This window comes from Montipora foliosa, chromosome 5 (assembly GCF_036669935.1).
Source record: "Montipora foliosa isolate CH-2021 chromosome 5, ASM3666993v2, whole genome shotgun sequence".
In the NCBI taxonomy this organism is placed as follows: Eukaryota; Metazoa; Cnidaria; class Anthozoa; order Scleractinia; family Acroporidae; genus Montipora; species Montipora foliosa.
In genome coordinates, this window is record NC_090873.1 from 2027263 (window position 1) to 2043581 (window position 16319).

Below are 16319 nucleotides of genomic sequence, written 5' to 3' on the forward strand. Positions count from 1 at the left end.
ACAAGTATGAAACTTGCCCATCAAAAAATATTTGTCTTTCTCTATTCCTGAAAAGACTATTTTCTCTATTTTTTTCATAAAAACCTTTAGGCAAGAACGTTTGACGGAGATACCAACTGAAAGCGGCATTCTGTCTCCGTCTAGTGATGTGCTACACTTCGCTAAAAAGCAAACGCCCGATTGTAGTTAACAACGGATGTAGACAAAACGTGGTGTAGGCCATGGCCTACCCTGTGGCCTACTCTATGGCCTACCGAGTGATCAAATTAAAAAGAAAAAAAACGCAGAGCATTGCCGCAAATCTTAGGACCGTCTCACCAACGAGTTTCTTCTGCTGTTTTGGCGGCCAAGGTTTAAAAGGCTTGTTAAAACAGAAATATGTATTATTTTACATACCTCACGTCCGAGCCGTCCGCAGACATCTTCTGCGTGAGAAAAGGGGGTTTCAAAAAGAAACTGGAACCCACTCCACAACCCTTACTGTCACGCAATACTGAGTCGGACTAGTCGTGATGATGTTTGCCCAAAGTTGAGGTTATCCGGCATTCTGCTCCTCGATTCCTTGATCTATCAGTAGTTTAATACTGATCAAACCGTGGCCGCCAAAAAACAGCAGAAGAAAATCGTTGGTGAGACGGTCCTAACGTTGAAAGATTTGCGGCAATGCTCTGCGTTTTTTTGTTTTTTAATTTGACCACTGGTAGGCCATAGAGTAGGCCACAGGGTAAGCCATGGCCTCCAACATCACGTTTTGTCTACACCCGTTAACAACCGTCTTTACTCAACTCTGGCATTAGTCTTTTGTAACGAGTGGCACCTATCAAGGTAATTCAAACTAAAACGTGTTGCTGAAAAGGAGACGTCATCCCAATTTTTAGGCACATGATTTTCACAGGAGCAGTGTGATTTTTTTTGTGCATGGTACACTGAAGATCATATCGGTTTGTAATCACAAACTTGGGATGCACTTCCTTGCCTTTTACTCACTTATAACGTTAGTACTTTTCCTGGTCACGTCCGCATTGATTTTCTGGTACATATTTTTTCGGGCACCCAACGTCAATTGTCGCAAAATATCTGTTCGGAAGGCGATTTAATTTCTTGCTTGCCTGCCTCTCCTAGGATTTTCGAACATCTGAAAAATGGTATAATTGCCCATTCTTAACGGATATTTACCCTAGAGAGGTCACCTAGAATCTTAGAGGGCCTTTTTTCTGGCTGAGATTTTCGAAGAGGTAAGTTTTGATCCCTATAGTTTTTGGCTCACTAGACGTTCAGCGAGGAAATCCGAACAGATGAAGGATTTTTAGGGGATTAAAATATGCCTATATCTACCGTTTAAATACTAAAATATGTTTAACAATGCTATGTTTAAGTGGTTTTGAACTATATTCTCGTTGGATGCCCCTGATTTTTAAGTTATAAATAACTCCTTAAGAACATTTCCAGGCTCAAATCGCAAAAAAAACTCCGACCGTTCAGTGTCAACTGAAAATTCCACGTTCAAGAACAAGTTACTTAAAAAGCTCTCTTTATATTTCTATAAATTTACAAAAGTTTTGCCAAGTCATAAAGCTCTTTCTTTGCTCCTTAGCAACAAGGATTTTTAGAAAAGAATGTTCTTAACAAAGACTAACATCGAAAAAAGCCTTCAAGCTTTTTATGAACGACGTTTCCCGAGGGAGTAGAAATACGTCAGAAATTTCCATGGAACAACGTTCATTAGAATTGTTCGCTTCGGAGCTTTCCTTTGTCACATTTTTTATTTTCTAGCACCTTCATTAACCATTGTTTTTCGCTAAGAAAAGCGTAGAAAACATAGCAGTAATTACAACATAAACAACAATGAAAATCCAGATACTTACTCGACAAAACCTTTTGCTTGTAATATAACCACAAGAAGAGCATTTTTTAAACAAAATTTCTAAGAGCTGATATATCATCAAAGGAGTAAATAAACAAAACTAAGTTTAAAAAATTTCTGGAAAAAGCAAGCCACACATTACCTTGAAAACGCTGATTTACTGCAAGATCTTCATCATTCGAAGTGAAATAACCATACAGCGAAAAATTCAAATCTTCGAATGTAAATTTCCACGTGGGTAATGGCAGGACTGAGCTGTCATCTGCATACTTTGCGTTTTTCTGGTCTATCTTGTGCATTTTGCTCGAATCAAATGTGATCTACACAAAGACAAATATGGAAATCAGATAGAAATGCTCTTTCAGTAATGCAAACATTAAGCAATATTTTGTTGCCTTCGTAGCAGCTTTTCCAGTTATATCCGGTCAAAACACTCCGGTCCACTTGTTTTCAAGGCATGCCAGATAAAAAAAGTGTTTCGACCAAACCAAGCAAATATAAAATAGAGAAGATTCAGGATATAGCGGACAAAATCATAAATTAAACATAGAAGGATTATCTATCATATTTTCCTCATTTAATCACCGTGTCGAAGAGTTAGAGCCGCCGGGGAACGGGTTCCTCGACACTGATAAACAGCTGGACCTAACATTCAACCTTTACAACATACATACATAGTTGAAAAAGAGAGTTATAAGAATTCAACCCTTGTTGTTCGAGAAATGAAGTTTCTGGCGCTAAACATCTCCGAAACTGAGAGCTCGCTGTTTGGTACGCTTCAACAAACACGTGAGGTGAGCATTTCACCGAAGCTTGTAAATAACATTAAAGGTCACTGCACTTTCGTTTTCGACTCAAAATACTCCACTGATAAACATATTGAGAACGTCACGACGAATTTGTACTCGAGTTTTACCTGGGCTATTTTTTATCGGTTAAATTTACCTGGACACATCTGGACGCTCCTTTACGCTTAAGTGTCGTCTCTAACTTTGATAAGCAATCACGCGTTCTCGTAATGCACCTAGACATTTATAAGCATTTGCGCATGTGCAAATGGCTGGACACGTCCGCTTTTCGTGGTGTCATTGTTTAATCAAATAATTGACGTTGGCTGTGGGGACAATTAGTATAATGAGGCTGCTGAGCGGATGGCATAAAAATGTTCATGCAGCTGTATCCTTCTGTTTAGAATACCATTCAAGAAAGACGCGAGAAAAAGCCCTTCCTTCAAAAACACGAATGGAATGAGTTTAAACATGTTCGTGATCGAAATTAAGGCGAAATTTCAAGAACTGTTTGAGAACTTACCATGGCTTGGTCAGGTGAGTTCCTTTGGGATGATCCGAAAAATGTTCACTGATCCACGATCACTTGGATAATGGTGGATCAAATAAACTGAAAAATCCTTTCCCAGAGTGGATTCATCGGTTCCTTTGATGCACTGTGATCCAAGCAATCTTGGATCAGTGATTCTTTTCCGGATTATCCCAAAGGAACGCACCCTAAGATGTCGCCATTGACAGGATACCGACACTGTCGGAAAAGGAAAGAGAGACATCCAAGCCCACCTGGCAAAGGACAGGGGTAAAGAATCTTAAAAATGGACGAAATCCAGGCTCAGTTAAAACAAGATTTGGTTCAGTGATGTTAAGACGTAAGTAGTTAAGCGCGTAATTTTCTCCATCGGCGCATAATTTAAGCTATTTTCGCTGTAATTTCAACAACTATTGAGATACCTTTGGGCGAAAAGCTTTTTTTTCCCTATACTTACTGTTGTCAAATTCAGTGATAGATCACTAGGCGGACAGCCTACAGAACGCAGTATTTAAGTCCCTCAAGAATAGGTTGCTAAATCACTCATGCGTCCGTGTTGAGCGAAGGCATGACGTTTTCAGTCTTCGGGCCGTGGAAAAGGACCTTTCACTAGCTGCACTATAGTTCCTTTTCTGAGTAGGCAACTCATTTCTTTTAACTAAAATGTCGTCAAAACATAAATAATAGCCTTCCTTCATTAACACTTTCAAAATTTCCCAGTTAACATCCCAATATTAGAATCATCAGCGTAAAAATAATCCCTCCTGCATAAACTGCAGCCCTGTAGGGTTATCCTGGGAACTGAAGGCCTTAAAGATCGCTACACATCTTTAAGTTGCAAAGTAATAAAATTCTTTCGGCGGCAATTTTTGGCCACTTTACTGTCCTATTTCTTACGGCGCAAAAGTAGGGGGCGGGGCTAAAACCCCGCAGCCCTTCCTTCTGTGGGGTCCCTGGGATTTTTTTCGGCATTTTCACAGACCAAATTTATCTTCGGTGAATTCTTAATAAGGCAGCGTTTACACGAACGCGGTTTCACATTGACACGGTTTCATGACTTCGAAACTGCGTCAAAATCGATGAGGTTTGGAGGTGTTTACATGGATCCGTGATGGTATAAGCGAGCGCTGCACTACGTGCTAATTTCACTATTTTGAATTGAACAATGCAAATTTCGCGCCAAAATGGAAACCGTATTCAAATCGATGCGGTTTCGCTGTTTACACAACAGATGAAACCGCATCGTTTTGAAAACGCTCCACTTTTGGCAGAGGTTTCAAATCGACACGGTTTCGGCGACAGTCTCGATCGGTGTCGGGTAAACAGAAGGTGTAACCGCATCGAACACAAAGCGGTCTCAAATGAAACCGTGTTCGTGTAAACGCTGCCCTACACGACACCGATTGAAACCGTTGCCGAAACCGGATCGATTTGAAAACGCTGCCAAAAGTGGAGCGTTTTCAAAACGGCACGGTTTCATCTGTCTTGTGAACAGCGAAACGGTCGATTTGAATACGGTTACTATTTTGGAGCGCAATTTGCATTGTTCGATTAAAAAGGATAAATTTAGCACGAAGTGCCATCACGACTTCGATTTTCTGGCGAAAACGAATCCGTGTACACATTTTCAAACCGCATCGATTTTGATGTGGTTTCGAAGTCGTAAAACCGTATCGATGTGAAACCGCGTTCGTGTAAAGCTGCTCAAGATTCGTCTCGACGCACGTCGAATCACCGTCCTCCATCCCAAGGGTAATATTGGTTATGCAAGGTTTCTGATTGGCTGGAAAGGTAGTTATCCAAAACTTATAAAATAACTTGACGTGTGGAAAAACCATTTAAAGATACCGACTTTGCACGCCCTTGGTCATATGCTTCCGATATGAAAGAAAAATACCGCAACATCTTGCCTTAGCAAGTCGACGTTCATCGACTTTATAATTGCAGTCATATGTACCAGGTTGCACTAAGGGTACATGTATACCTCGTACGTTCTAAGCCGGAAAGTTAAAAAAGGTGAGACATCCCATAGGGATAGTAAAGATCGTCACTGATCCATGCAAGAGATAAAAGTACAATGGAAACTTAGCCACGTAACCACAGTTTACGCATTTACAAGTTAAAAGCGCACTAGCTCAGTCACTCACTCATTTAGCCACTTTTTTGCCTGCCAGTAAGCCCTCTCTCTGCGGTGGGAGAACCATAAACCTGACCTCATTCTACCCCCAACCCGAGTCCCTCGGGAACGCCGGGTTTTCAGCAATTACTCCCTCGGGGTGCTCCCACTTTGCTGTCTCCAGTTTTAACACAACTTGAATACCTTAGCATCAGCGTAATTAACACTAAACGGCAGCCCAAGAACATGATCTGTTAAGTAGTTAATGTTCGTGTCAGTCCACTCTTCACAGGCAGACGAAATACCATATTTTTCTTTTCTTGGAATATTTACGAGACTTAAGGTGATTCCTCAGTATTGCACTGCGCATCCTGTACTGCGCATATGTTGTGTCAATATTTATAAATTGGTCAAATTTGCAACATTGTAAAAATGGCGTAAGTCGATCATACACGTTGAAACAGTTTTCAAATCACGTGAGCGAAGTTGTGAATGACCCATAATTCTTTGCGAATAAGCGCGCGCATTCCGAGAACACGGCGAATTTTGTTTCGATCTACGACAATAGAGATAGACAGGTACGATGGTGTTTTACTCTTAAGGTGCCCGATCACACTTTTCGCGCGTGCTCTTGCCAACACAACGTGGCTTCAATTTAGCACTCATTTTATTTGCTCAATGCTCCCGCTATCTGTACTGTTTTTCCTGTTTTGATGGTATTAGTCTTTAATGAGAAATGTATGTTAGAAAAGGTGACGATGCAAAGCACTCCGCAATTCGCAGATTTTTCTTTGTTATAGAGAGAACCCAGCTAAATGCAGCGCATGCGTAGTAAGTTAAAAAAATGCGATTGAATGCAGAATAGCTTTCTCGGAAATACGCCAATTTCTCGAGAACCACTCGTTAGAATTTAACGAAATTTGGCACGAAAATACTTTAAGAAACAAGTAATTGGAGTATTGAGAAAAGTCTGAATCTTAACAGAGGAAATTCTAGATATTCCAGTGAACCTTCAACAAGGGATAATTAAAGATATCTCTGTCAAATTAAATTAAAATAGTGTTAACTTGTGAGCATCGTCACAAGCTTGTTGCATGCAAATTATAAAGAAAATCTAACGACCAGATTTTCGGCAAATAAACAAAACCGGTTTTAAAGGCTTCTTTATAGTTATTCATGTTGCCATGGCAACAGCATATACCTCAGCTTAACTATAAAAAAAAAACCGAAGTTCGTGTTGTTAACTTGCTACCATTTTTGGCGACCAAAGGATCAAGGGTTTTAGAGAAAAAGGTAAATGAAACATAGGTATCAAAAACTGTGTTCAACGACCTTACACGAGTACGGTGACCTATATTTTTTATTGCATAATTTTTGTGTACAAATCATCCTCTTTAAGTAAAAATAATTTAAAAATTTATAGGAAGGAAAAAAAGATACAGCTAAAAACGTACACAAAGCCCCTTACCCAGGGATGTAAATTATGTAATGATAAAAAAGAGCGAAAGAAACTTTACACAACGTTTCGATGACTCCATCGATGACTCCATTCGATGACGCGAAAGTTTCTTTCGCTCTTTTTTATCATTAGATGTTTAACTAAATCTAATCTTATTCGAATGTAAATTATGGTCTTCAAAACAACGACTCCAGAAACGTTTTGAGTCGACGTCGTTTTAATTTGAAGGATTTTTCTATAAACTATATAAGATAGTGTTCCATATACCCTAGACTTTCTAGCTATCAGGTGTTTTTTCAAGTCTTACTTTAAAAACCCTCTCGTTTAGCTAAGGCAAAATGTACCCTGAGCCGATGAAATAACGCGCTTGATTAGTATCAGTACAGGCATCAATGGGGTACGATTGGCCCATTATATCTCTTAATTAAGCAAGCACGGTGACTTATCTTTTTTATTGTAGGGATTAGTAGGGAACATTCAGGGAAAGTTTCAAGAAATTTCGTTCGACTATTTTTTTTCTGAGGAATCACCTTAAATCTAAGGTAGGTAGAATATTAAGAGATGCTTTTCTGGAAAAAAGTTGTCATAGAAATCATGGACCAATATAAGTTTAGTCTTTTTAATCGCAGTGTAAATAAAGTGAAAGATATCAACTACTATTTCGATACCATTGGACTTGCTTTCGGGGACAGACCAATTTTAAACACGTCCGGGAAAAATATCCTCATATACTTATTCTTATTTTTTATCCTCCTTTCTTTATTCTCACCATGAGAAGCTTCTTTTTGTATGCTGTCTCTAGTTTCGTTTATCATACTGCTATTTTATGATAACGTTGTCGATCTCAAAGTAACGGCCATAGTTTATTTATTTGTGATTTATTTCCCCAATATTCACTGCCATTAAAAAAAAAAAATGAAAAAGGAAAAAACGCTCGTTTTAAAAAACAGGGAAATGACTAAGTGCGCTTTCCGAGCTGGCCAGCCAAACCCGTCAGTTTTGAAAGGAAATCATGCAACAATTTGAAGGAAAACTTTCATGATAATCCCCCGCATCCTTCTGGAGGAGTATATGTCATCCTCGAAGCGTGCGAATTTGAAGGCGTTCAAGAGTTAGTCCTTTCAAATGCCCGGTCTGGCCGATCAGTTCAATCAAATTGAAACCGTCCTTAGTCAACCAAGTACAACGACTATAACGCACTTTATGTATACTTGAACAAAGTGAACCAGACCCAAATATAACTGACAATAGTTTACTCAATTCAAGATTAATAACGTATTGAAATTTGGATTTAGGGACGATTCCTTGATGACCACTTTTAAGGTGATTGTGAACGAAATCGTTCAAATATTTCGTTACTTTTACGTCTTTGACGGCCTTATCAAAGTCGTCGTTGTTCATTGCTTCCAAAAGCGTTAAAGCTCGTCTTGTTTGTCAACACATTCCATCAAAGAACTATGTGGTTGCTAAACACCGAAGCACTAACTACACATAAAAATAGGGTAATATAAAAGGCCATATTCTTGCTTTGTATCTTAGCTGAAACGATTAGAAAAAAGGACCTCTTAACAGCTCTTTTGTTTCATGATTGAAAAACTGTTAATTGGAAGACCAGGGGAAGTAACGAATCGACAATTGCATCACTGATACTAAAATGTTTACATAAAGTTTGTATAAGATGAAATGATTTCTTGAGGACACTGACAAGTAACAACGCTAAACGCCTAAAATTCATCATCTTACTTCAATAAAAGGGAGACTAAACTTTGGAATAAAATATCTATAAGCCTACCTTGCGCATAAAACGATGTCTTCACTTTATCTTTCAATGTGGAGTGACGCAGAAACTGCTCCGCTGCTATGAAGGCTCAATAACAGCAGAATTCGCTTGATCTCAGACGCTCGTCCCAAGGTTTCTCCGCGCGGTATCATAGGTGACTAATTTAATTTTCTGCTGTGCAAGTGATAATGTGATTATGCGCGATGCCCTGTTTCTATTCACGTCGACTTCCTCACTGACTGGCTCCACTTTCATCTGTGAATGAAATGAACTGTTCGCCGTAGTTTTCCTACTGGTGAACTGCGCTTTTATTTCAACGACACTCCACCACCTTTGTAATAGTTTGTAATACTTTCAAAAAACGAAAAAAAGATAACCAAGACGCAGGTCGAGCCGATTACAAACGCAACGGACAAAAGCCATTCTCCACAAAGATCGCGCGTTCCTTTGACAGTTTCGTTTCTTTGGTCATGTAGTGTATAAATAAAATAATCAAGAAAACTCTTATACTCCTTTAAGGGTAGTTTAGATAGCACGATTTCTGTTTTTAACTTTCGCATGTTACAAGGCGACACTACGACTCTACCATAAATCGTGTCGTGTAAGGAGGCTCGAAAGGGTTTTCAGCTGCTCGCGTCAGCTCATGATTCAAATGGGTCTATTTATTTATTTATTTATTTGTTTATTACAATTTAATGGCATTACAAAATACAAAAACACACAAAAAAAGAAAAATGCCATAAGGATAGTCCGTAAAAGAGTCAAAGACCCCATACTAAGACAGACCACCTAGCCATTAAAAAGTACCAATATCCAAATATATAAATCCAAATATTAAACATAAAAAAAACACAAGGATAAAATAGATCTACTAAAATATACCATGTCAGTTCTCAAATAATCAACTTATTCAGTTGGTGTTTGCTAAGAAATTTATCACACCACGCTTGAAACTTGAGATGCTTGAAGCTGATCTAACGCGAAATGGAAACGAATTCCACATGTCTACGATACGATTAAAAAAACTAAATTTAAAAGTGTTCGTTCTAGCATAGTTCTCCTTTAAAGTGAGGCTGTCTTTTTCTCTTAGGGGATACCTAGCAGTATCAGAGCAGATATTAATGTATCCATTCAAAGCTTTATAAAAAAAGAGTACATCAAAAAGAAATCGTCTATGTTCTCGAGACAGTAGATTAAGCTTAGAGATATGAACTTGATAGTCATCTCCAGTTTTTAGAATAAACTTTGTGGCGCTACGTTGCACTCTTTCCAATTTAGTAATATTCCTGGCAGTGAAAGGCGACCAAACAACAGACCTATATTCCAGCTGTGACCTAACCAAAGCGCATTACAGAGTTCTTAGCGTTGAAACATCTCTTAACTCTCTGCAATTCCTCTATATTAAACCAAGCACTTTATTCGCCTTGCTGGAAATCTTGTCTATATGAGAGTTCCAAGACAGTTTGAGGTTCGTGAGCAAGCCAAGGTCGGAAAATTCAGCGGTAACTTCAAGGGTGGCACCCCCCAATTGCAGAGGAGCAAAAATAGGGGAGAGATTTTTTGTAATCCGCATTAACTTTCATTTCTTTGTATTGAAGCTTATATGATTAAGCCGAATTTAGCCGGGTTACCAGAAATAAACAAACACCGCTAATTTCGCTCACCTTTCTCCTAATTCCTATATATATATCTGGAATATAAATATATCTCCTATTTACGAAAAGTACGAAAATTCTACACAAACGATTTAATGGTCACTTAAATCCGTTTGTGTTGGCCTGTAGCTCCACTCGCGCGCGGACTTCACTGGCGAAAAATGTCTGATTGGTCGAGGCCTTGTCATGTGACTTCAATACCTCAATTTAAACATGGCTGCCATTCGGTGTTTGTTAGATCTCCTTCGACAATAAAAAGACTCTTTTTCAGGCCAGTAAAACGGACGAATGTTTGACTGCATAGTGCGTTTCTATGCCAGCGAGATTCTCTTTTGAGCCAACAGTGCTACGAGGGAAATTTCTTTAAAAATTTCAAGGCCAACGCGAGTCTCGGTTGCTGTGACAGTGTTCGAGTGGAAATTCGTTTGTGGAGCTTACCAGCTAATGGACTACCATCTTGATTTCAATTCATGCGTTTATCTTTCAAAAAGTGGAACAAAAAAGATACTACTAAATTTCCAAATGGTTTCTCTTCCAACTAAATAGTTACACGATGTTTCCGCGGGGGCCCGCATCTAACAGAAAATGTTAAGATTTTCGCTTTTTTTTTTCAAAATTAAGTTGTTAAAATTGTCATTCAAGTGGTCCATAGAGGAAAATTTATTAAGACCGAGGGCAAAATTTAGAAATGTATTTCAGTCCTTCAAAAATAAATTTTAAAGTGAATTTAGCAGTAATAATAACCATGTCATAGCACCTCATATTGGGTACACTAGAAAGGAAACCTTTTAGTTGCAATTATATATTGTTATAGTTGTTCCAAGCAAAATGCCAATTGTTTGCTTCCCTCCAAATTATAGAAATAAACACAGATTAGGTTAACTCTGAATAGCCAAAACAACAACATTCTAAGTTGAGAATTTGATTCAGAAATCCAGCTTACTAGCAGGGAGAATTTTACTGTAACAAAATATTACTTAACTGCTAATAAGGCACTTTCACCACATTGACAACAAAAATACTTAATCAGGAATTGATTTTATTTTCTAGCAATAAAACAGCAGGAGGATATAAAATTAGGTATCTTCAAAGTTTAGAAAACTTGTTGAAGGTGATTCAGTGCCACCCTCCAAAACGTTTCACAAATTTCATGCTGGCCTACTAAGGACAACAAATTATTTAACCTCTCTTTGCGGACTCTGGTTGCAACACAACTGCTTCAATAATTTTAATCTCCTTGCATTAGATTTAACTTTAAAAAAACCATAACTTCGTATAATTTTCTGTAATAATTGTTCAAAGACATTGAGCAAAAGCATACAAAGCTACATTTGAAAGGTGCATAATCCCATGTTGCAGTTTTCTGGATAAGACTTCACAGAAATAACTCCTGTTACCTTTCCATATGTAAAGAGGTCCCATGATTTATGAGTCAATGAGACACACAGTCAATATTATATATTAGCAATAATTTATTGATTAAGCCTAAGCCCTTGTTTCAGTGATCAGGCCTAAGCAGGGTTAGGTTAAATTTTAGCTTTCATTTTATGGGTTAGGGTAACTGCACTAACTCATTGACTCATAAATCATATGTAAAAAATAAAATGTATTTCAACATTAGATGCAATTTAGCAATTGCTGTAAATAATAGTAATCATTCCTACCATTTCAAAGGATGAATAAATTAAAGTTGAATGCAGTAAGTGTCAGAAGTAAAAAAAAGTGGTCCAATTTATTTAAGCTGTAATCAATTTCCATCCTTGCTTTAGTCCCTGGATAGTGTTAAACAATGGTGGTGAAGTGAACAAACTACCCCAAGGGGGATTCCCTTGCAAAAATGACAGGGGTTCTTGTTGTTCCTTTTTGGAGAAAAATTTGTGGTTTTGTACTGCTTATGATACTGAAACCAAACAGCTGGCAGAGTTGCTGCAGTCATTTAAGGCTATCAATCTGAAAAATGAATGGAACTGTAGAACAATTTGATAAGAGAGCAAATAACGTTTACTTATGAATTATAAAATGCCAGTCATTTGTCAATTTAGAACTGGTTCCTCTATGGGGTCAGATTTCTTTAGCCTACATCCACAAAACAAGATTCTGTTACCTTTAAGGACCCCTCCTGAGCAAACTGCATCCTCATGTTTGGATTCTCATTGAGTTAATGACTTTAATGATATTATGCAAATTTGTTCTACAATAATACTCAAATACCATAAAAGTAATTTTAACCTAACTTTTGCAAAGTTTTCTCCTTGAGCCACCAGCTTCAACTTTGATACTTTGTTCTAAAAGCCAATGCAGTTGTATAGCAATGGTGGAGGTGATGATTAAACACTTTGTTTTTGTGCAAATGAAGAAAAAGAAAGTCAAAGTAACGATGGAATTTAATTAACCCTTTCACCCCTAAACCGGCCATACTTGGTATTTTACTCTGTCTAAAGCCAGAGTATTTTGCTCTGTCTAACACCACACGATTTTACTCGTCAATGGGGAACCCAATGGAGTCAACAGTCTTACAGTACTTCTCAACATAAAGAAAATGAATTCTGTGGACTTGAACATTCCCAAATAGAAATGCCGTATATTCCAAATATGGTTGCGTGAACTCTTCAAGATTTACCTGCTTCAGAAACTTCAAATCAATGAATATTTTGAATATTTTTCCTGAACTCCTGCAAACTTCGTGCACTTTTTAATGGTTTGCCCTTCAAAAGAGTAACATTCAGAAATAATGCAAATACAACTGAGGCTGTTTTGCATTATCTACAAGACAAGACAACAATATCCTTTATTCAAACACAATCAATGTAAAGCAATAACACATGCTTGTGGGGTCATGTGCTAACTATAATAAAGAGACCCTACAGGACATAAAAGCTTAAAACTAACTACAGTATGTGACAGACATAGGATATCTACACATAAGAAATGAGAAAAATAAATCAATTGCTATCCAAAAGATCATATTGCAAATACACCAAAAGGTAACGGTTGATTGACAACTTCCTTGTGCAAAATGGTAGAGCATGTTTGAAATCCAGCAGGACCAAGATGAGAAGTTATGATAAAAACTCTAAACATATTTTTTACCAAAATTATTTTACTACCATCAACCCCAATGAGACCTTATGCATGTGACACTGTTTCTAGCCTCAGCTCCAAATCACATAATATATTAATAAATTTTGCCACAAGAAAAGAACAAACATGTGGGGTGTAAGCAAAAAACGTCCAAGGCAATAAAGCTTCCTTTCAGCCTTTTCAGGAACAACTATCCACTGTCAACCATACTTGACTCAAAACAGAATTTCCTTGATCCAATAACACATGACAGTCCCCTAAAACCAAAATTACATCATTACTTAAGGCTTCCAGAAAACAATAGTCTAAAAAAACCTGAATCTATAGATACCTATATACATCTGTACCTACAAGTCTGTTCTTCCAAACATTATTTTAACTAACATGGATTTTGATAACTCAAATTAATTGCAAATCCATAACTTGGTAACTACCGTACTTGAACGCAAGGATCGTTGAGTTGTGACTGCTAAAAAGTATAATAACTTAGACATTCACCAGAAAAGGGAATATAAATGACCTTAAAAGCAGCTATTTAAAATATTTGATACTAGGGTTACGTTCCCAATGAGACAATCACATTCAAAATCAAATTCATGTCTGATCGAATCATTGATCATTCATGTAGAGGTGCCGATCGTAAGGTGTAACGCAGAAAAAAATAACCTTCACGCTGAACAATATTGCCATTTCCCTGCCACCTGGTACAAGCCAATTCACACATGAACGGAAACCTTAGGAATCCTCCTTTCTGCACATTACAGTAACTTTTTGTACCCGGTGGCAACAAACTTTCCACATTAAAAATTGCGCAAAAAACTCACCTGTTTCGCAGCTCTTTTCCCACGAAATAAAATTTTCCAGGAGCAAATTTTCCGAGGATGCTGGTTGGATTGGACTTTCAAACGATTTACACAACATAGACGTTCTCTAAGAATACATTCCACTTGAAACTGGCGTTAAAACTAGCCTTGATCGCTCTAAAAAGAACGGAAACCAACAAGCTACCTATTCTCAACCGGCAGCCATTTTTCTGTTCTTCTCGGAAGTGCTTTTTTCGCGAGAGCCAATGATAGTCCCGGAAACGCGTCACGTGGGATATCGCGCGACTCATGCGCAGACATTTTTCGCCAGTGAACGCGCGGACTCGAATGAGCGCGTGACGCATGCGTAAATGCTGATCTTGTAACCTCATATTTCCTGATTTTGAAACTTTACTCGCTTATATCTCTGCTTCCGGACGGTGAATTTTTTTCATTTAAAAAAAAATTCTGTAGGTGAAAAAATAAATTAGCGACACATTTCAAAAAAACTTATTCTTCTGAAAAACTGACCGACAGATTTTGTTGAATATTAAATATTTTAGAGATTATTTCTAACATTACCTGGTAACGCTGAATAAGAAGATTTCACCGTTCCGTTTTTTTTAAAAAGACAATATATCTTGATTTTATGGCTAAAAGAAATGCCTTATATAGTTGCCATGGTAACGTTATTTTGGAGGAAAATGGGATGTCTCAGATCTATCTGTTTATCTACTTAATACCCTAGCCAAATTTTGTCTTGATATGATTACCCTAACTGTATCTAAAAACAAAATACGTTTATTTGTTTGAAAAAAAGGAGAAACTATTTCGAGCCTCCTTAAATTAAACGAAGTCGCTTACAAATCCTTCGAACAAATTGTAGGCTACCCGTAGCCTCTTGTTCCACAAAATTATCCGACACTTAAATTTTCAGCATAGATATCCGAACAGATCAAATTCTTCTAGGTGATAAAAACATCTCTTTATACAGTCTTTATATTTATTGTTAGTTTATTTATTTTAGTCACCCATACATGTACAATGCAGATGATTATAGTTACAGAATAAGCAACAAAATATAATAAGATATTGAAGCAGTATCAAGGAAGCCTAAAGAAGCTGAAAGCTTATGCGAGTAGGCTTCCCTGGACTAAAATTTAATGACGAAGTGCATGGCTTTAAATACAGGACGAGCAGGCGTTGTGCGCTCGAAAACTTAAGAAAGAAATAGTCTTTCACTGAGATAGTTTTTCAGATTAAAAAAGATATAGAAGGAGAGCTGACTATTGTGACTGGTAGAGAATTCCAGATTTAACGTCCCTGATAAAGGATACTGAATTTTTTAATACTAGTTCTCCAGAAGACAAAGAGAGGTTGATTATGGTTACAAGGGGATGAACAATGTTTTGAAAAGACTGTTGAATTATTATCATGGCCAGAGGCTTTATACGTTACAAGGAGCCTACAAATGTGTGTCAAAGGCTTTTGGCTTAATTTGCTCCTTCGGTGCCCTTGTTATATGCGAGGACTTAATCCATATTTGGAATTGTTGTGAGTTTTCACCCTTACATCATGATGTGTTGTTTCATTGAATATTGACGAGACCTGGTGCTTATCTCCAGAGTATTTGGGGACGTTCTGCTCAAATGCAATGCATTTTTCTCTGCTACCAATCACTGTAGTAGACGGGTTAATTGGTATAATTACAGCGTTGTGATTGGTTGATCTCGATGCACTACGTCGGTTTCTATTTTTCGCTGTCCCCCAGCTCTCGCTGCAACGTAGTTGACGACCGCAAAAAAAGCGACACCGTAAGACGAATTTCGAAGACGGCATACTTATAAAAAGAAGCAGTTACACTCAGGCTGTAGTAGTTAAATTCAGCCATAACGGAAAAGATGACCGAACACATCAACCGCAAGTGATTGGTTACACTGATTGAACCTGGAGTTGTTGTTGTATCACAAATAGTTTTCCCAAGAGAAATCTCATATTGGAAATCGACTATTCAATTCGTTCCTTATTGAACCCTGGGCTATCTGTCTCGATTAAACACGGGGCCTCTAGACAACCATGCGTACTCACAAGGCATGCTCATGTGAATAACGAAAGTGTAGACTGCTTTCATTCCACCAGTGGCTGCTGATTCACGGTAAGCGACCAAAATAACGACCACTGACTTGTTCCAAAACAGGAAATCGACGAATCATGAACTTCTGGCTATTCTCCGCAGCCTTAGAA

General features: G+C 37.8%; 1 protein-coding gene and 1 long non-coding RNA gene across 3 annotated transcripts in view; both read right to left on the reverse strand.

The window, feature by feature from the left end:
- The window catches only part of LOC138003347 (PR domain zinc finger protein 14-like), a 16967-nt gene extending 7820 nt beyond the window's left edge, over positions 1-9147 (reverse strand). The window contains exons 1-2 of one of the 2 annotated variants that reach the window (XM_068849368.1): positions 8549-9147; positions 2007-2184 (exon numbers count right to left, since the gene is read on the reverse strand). In XM_068849368.1, the coding sequence (XP_068705469.1) occupies positions 2007-2184; positions 8549-8557 (187 nt within the window). In that variant the 5' untranslated portion in view covers positions 8558-9147. Of the gene's footprint in view, positions 1-2006; positions 2185-2809; positions 2837-8548 lie in introns of those variants that run through there. The other variant, XM_068849369.1, reaches the window with a different exon arrangement.
- A 2788-nt stretch (positions 9148-11935) lies between these two features.
- LOC138003348 (uncharacterized) lies at positions 11936-14410 on the reverse strand. The gene is made up of 2 exons (XR_011123502.1): positions 14097-14410; positions 11936-13529 (listed from the first exon to the last, which is right to left on the reverse strand). It is a non-coding gene; the product is annotated as an uncharacterized lncRNA (long non-coding RNA).
- Between the last annotated feature and the right edge of the window lie 1909 nt (positions 14411-16319).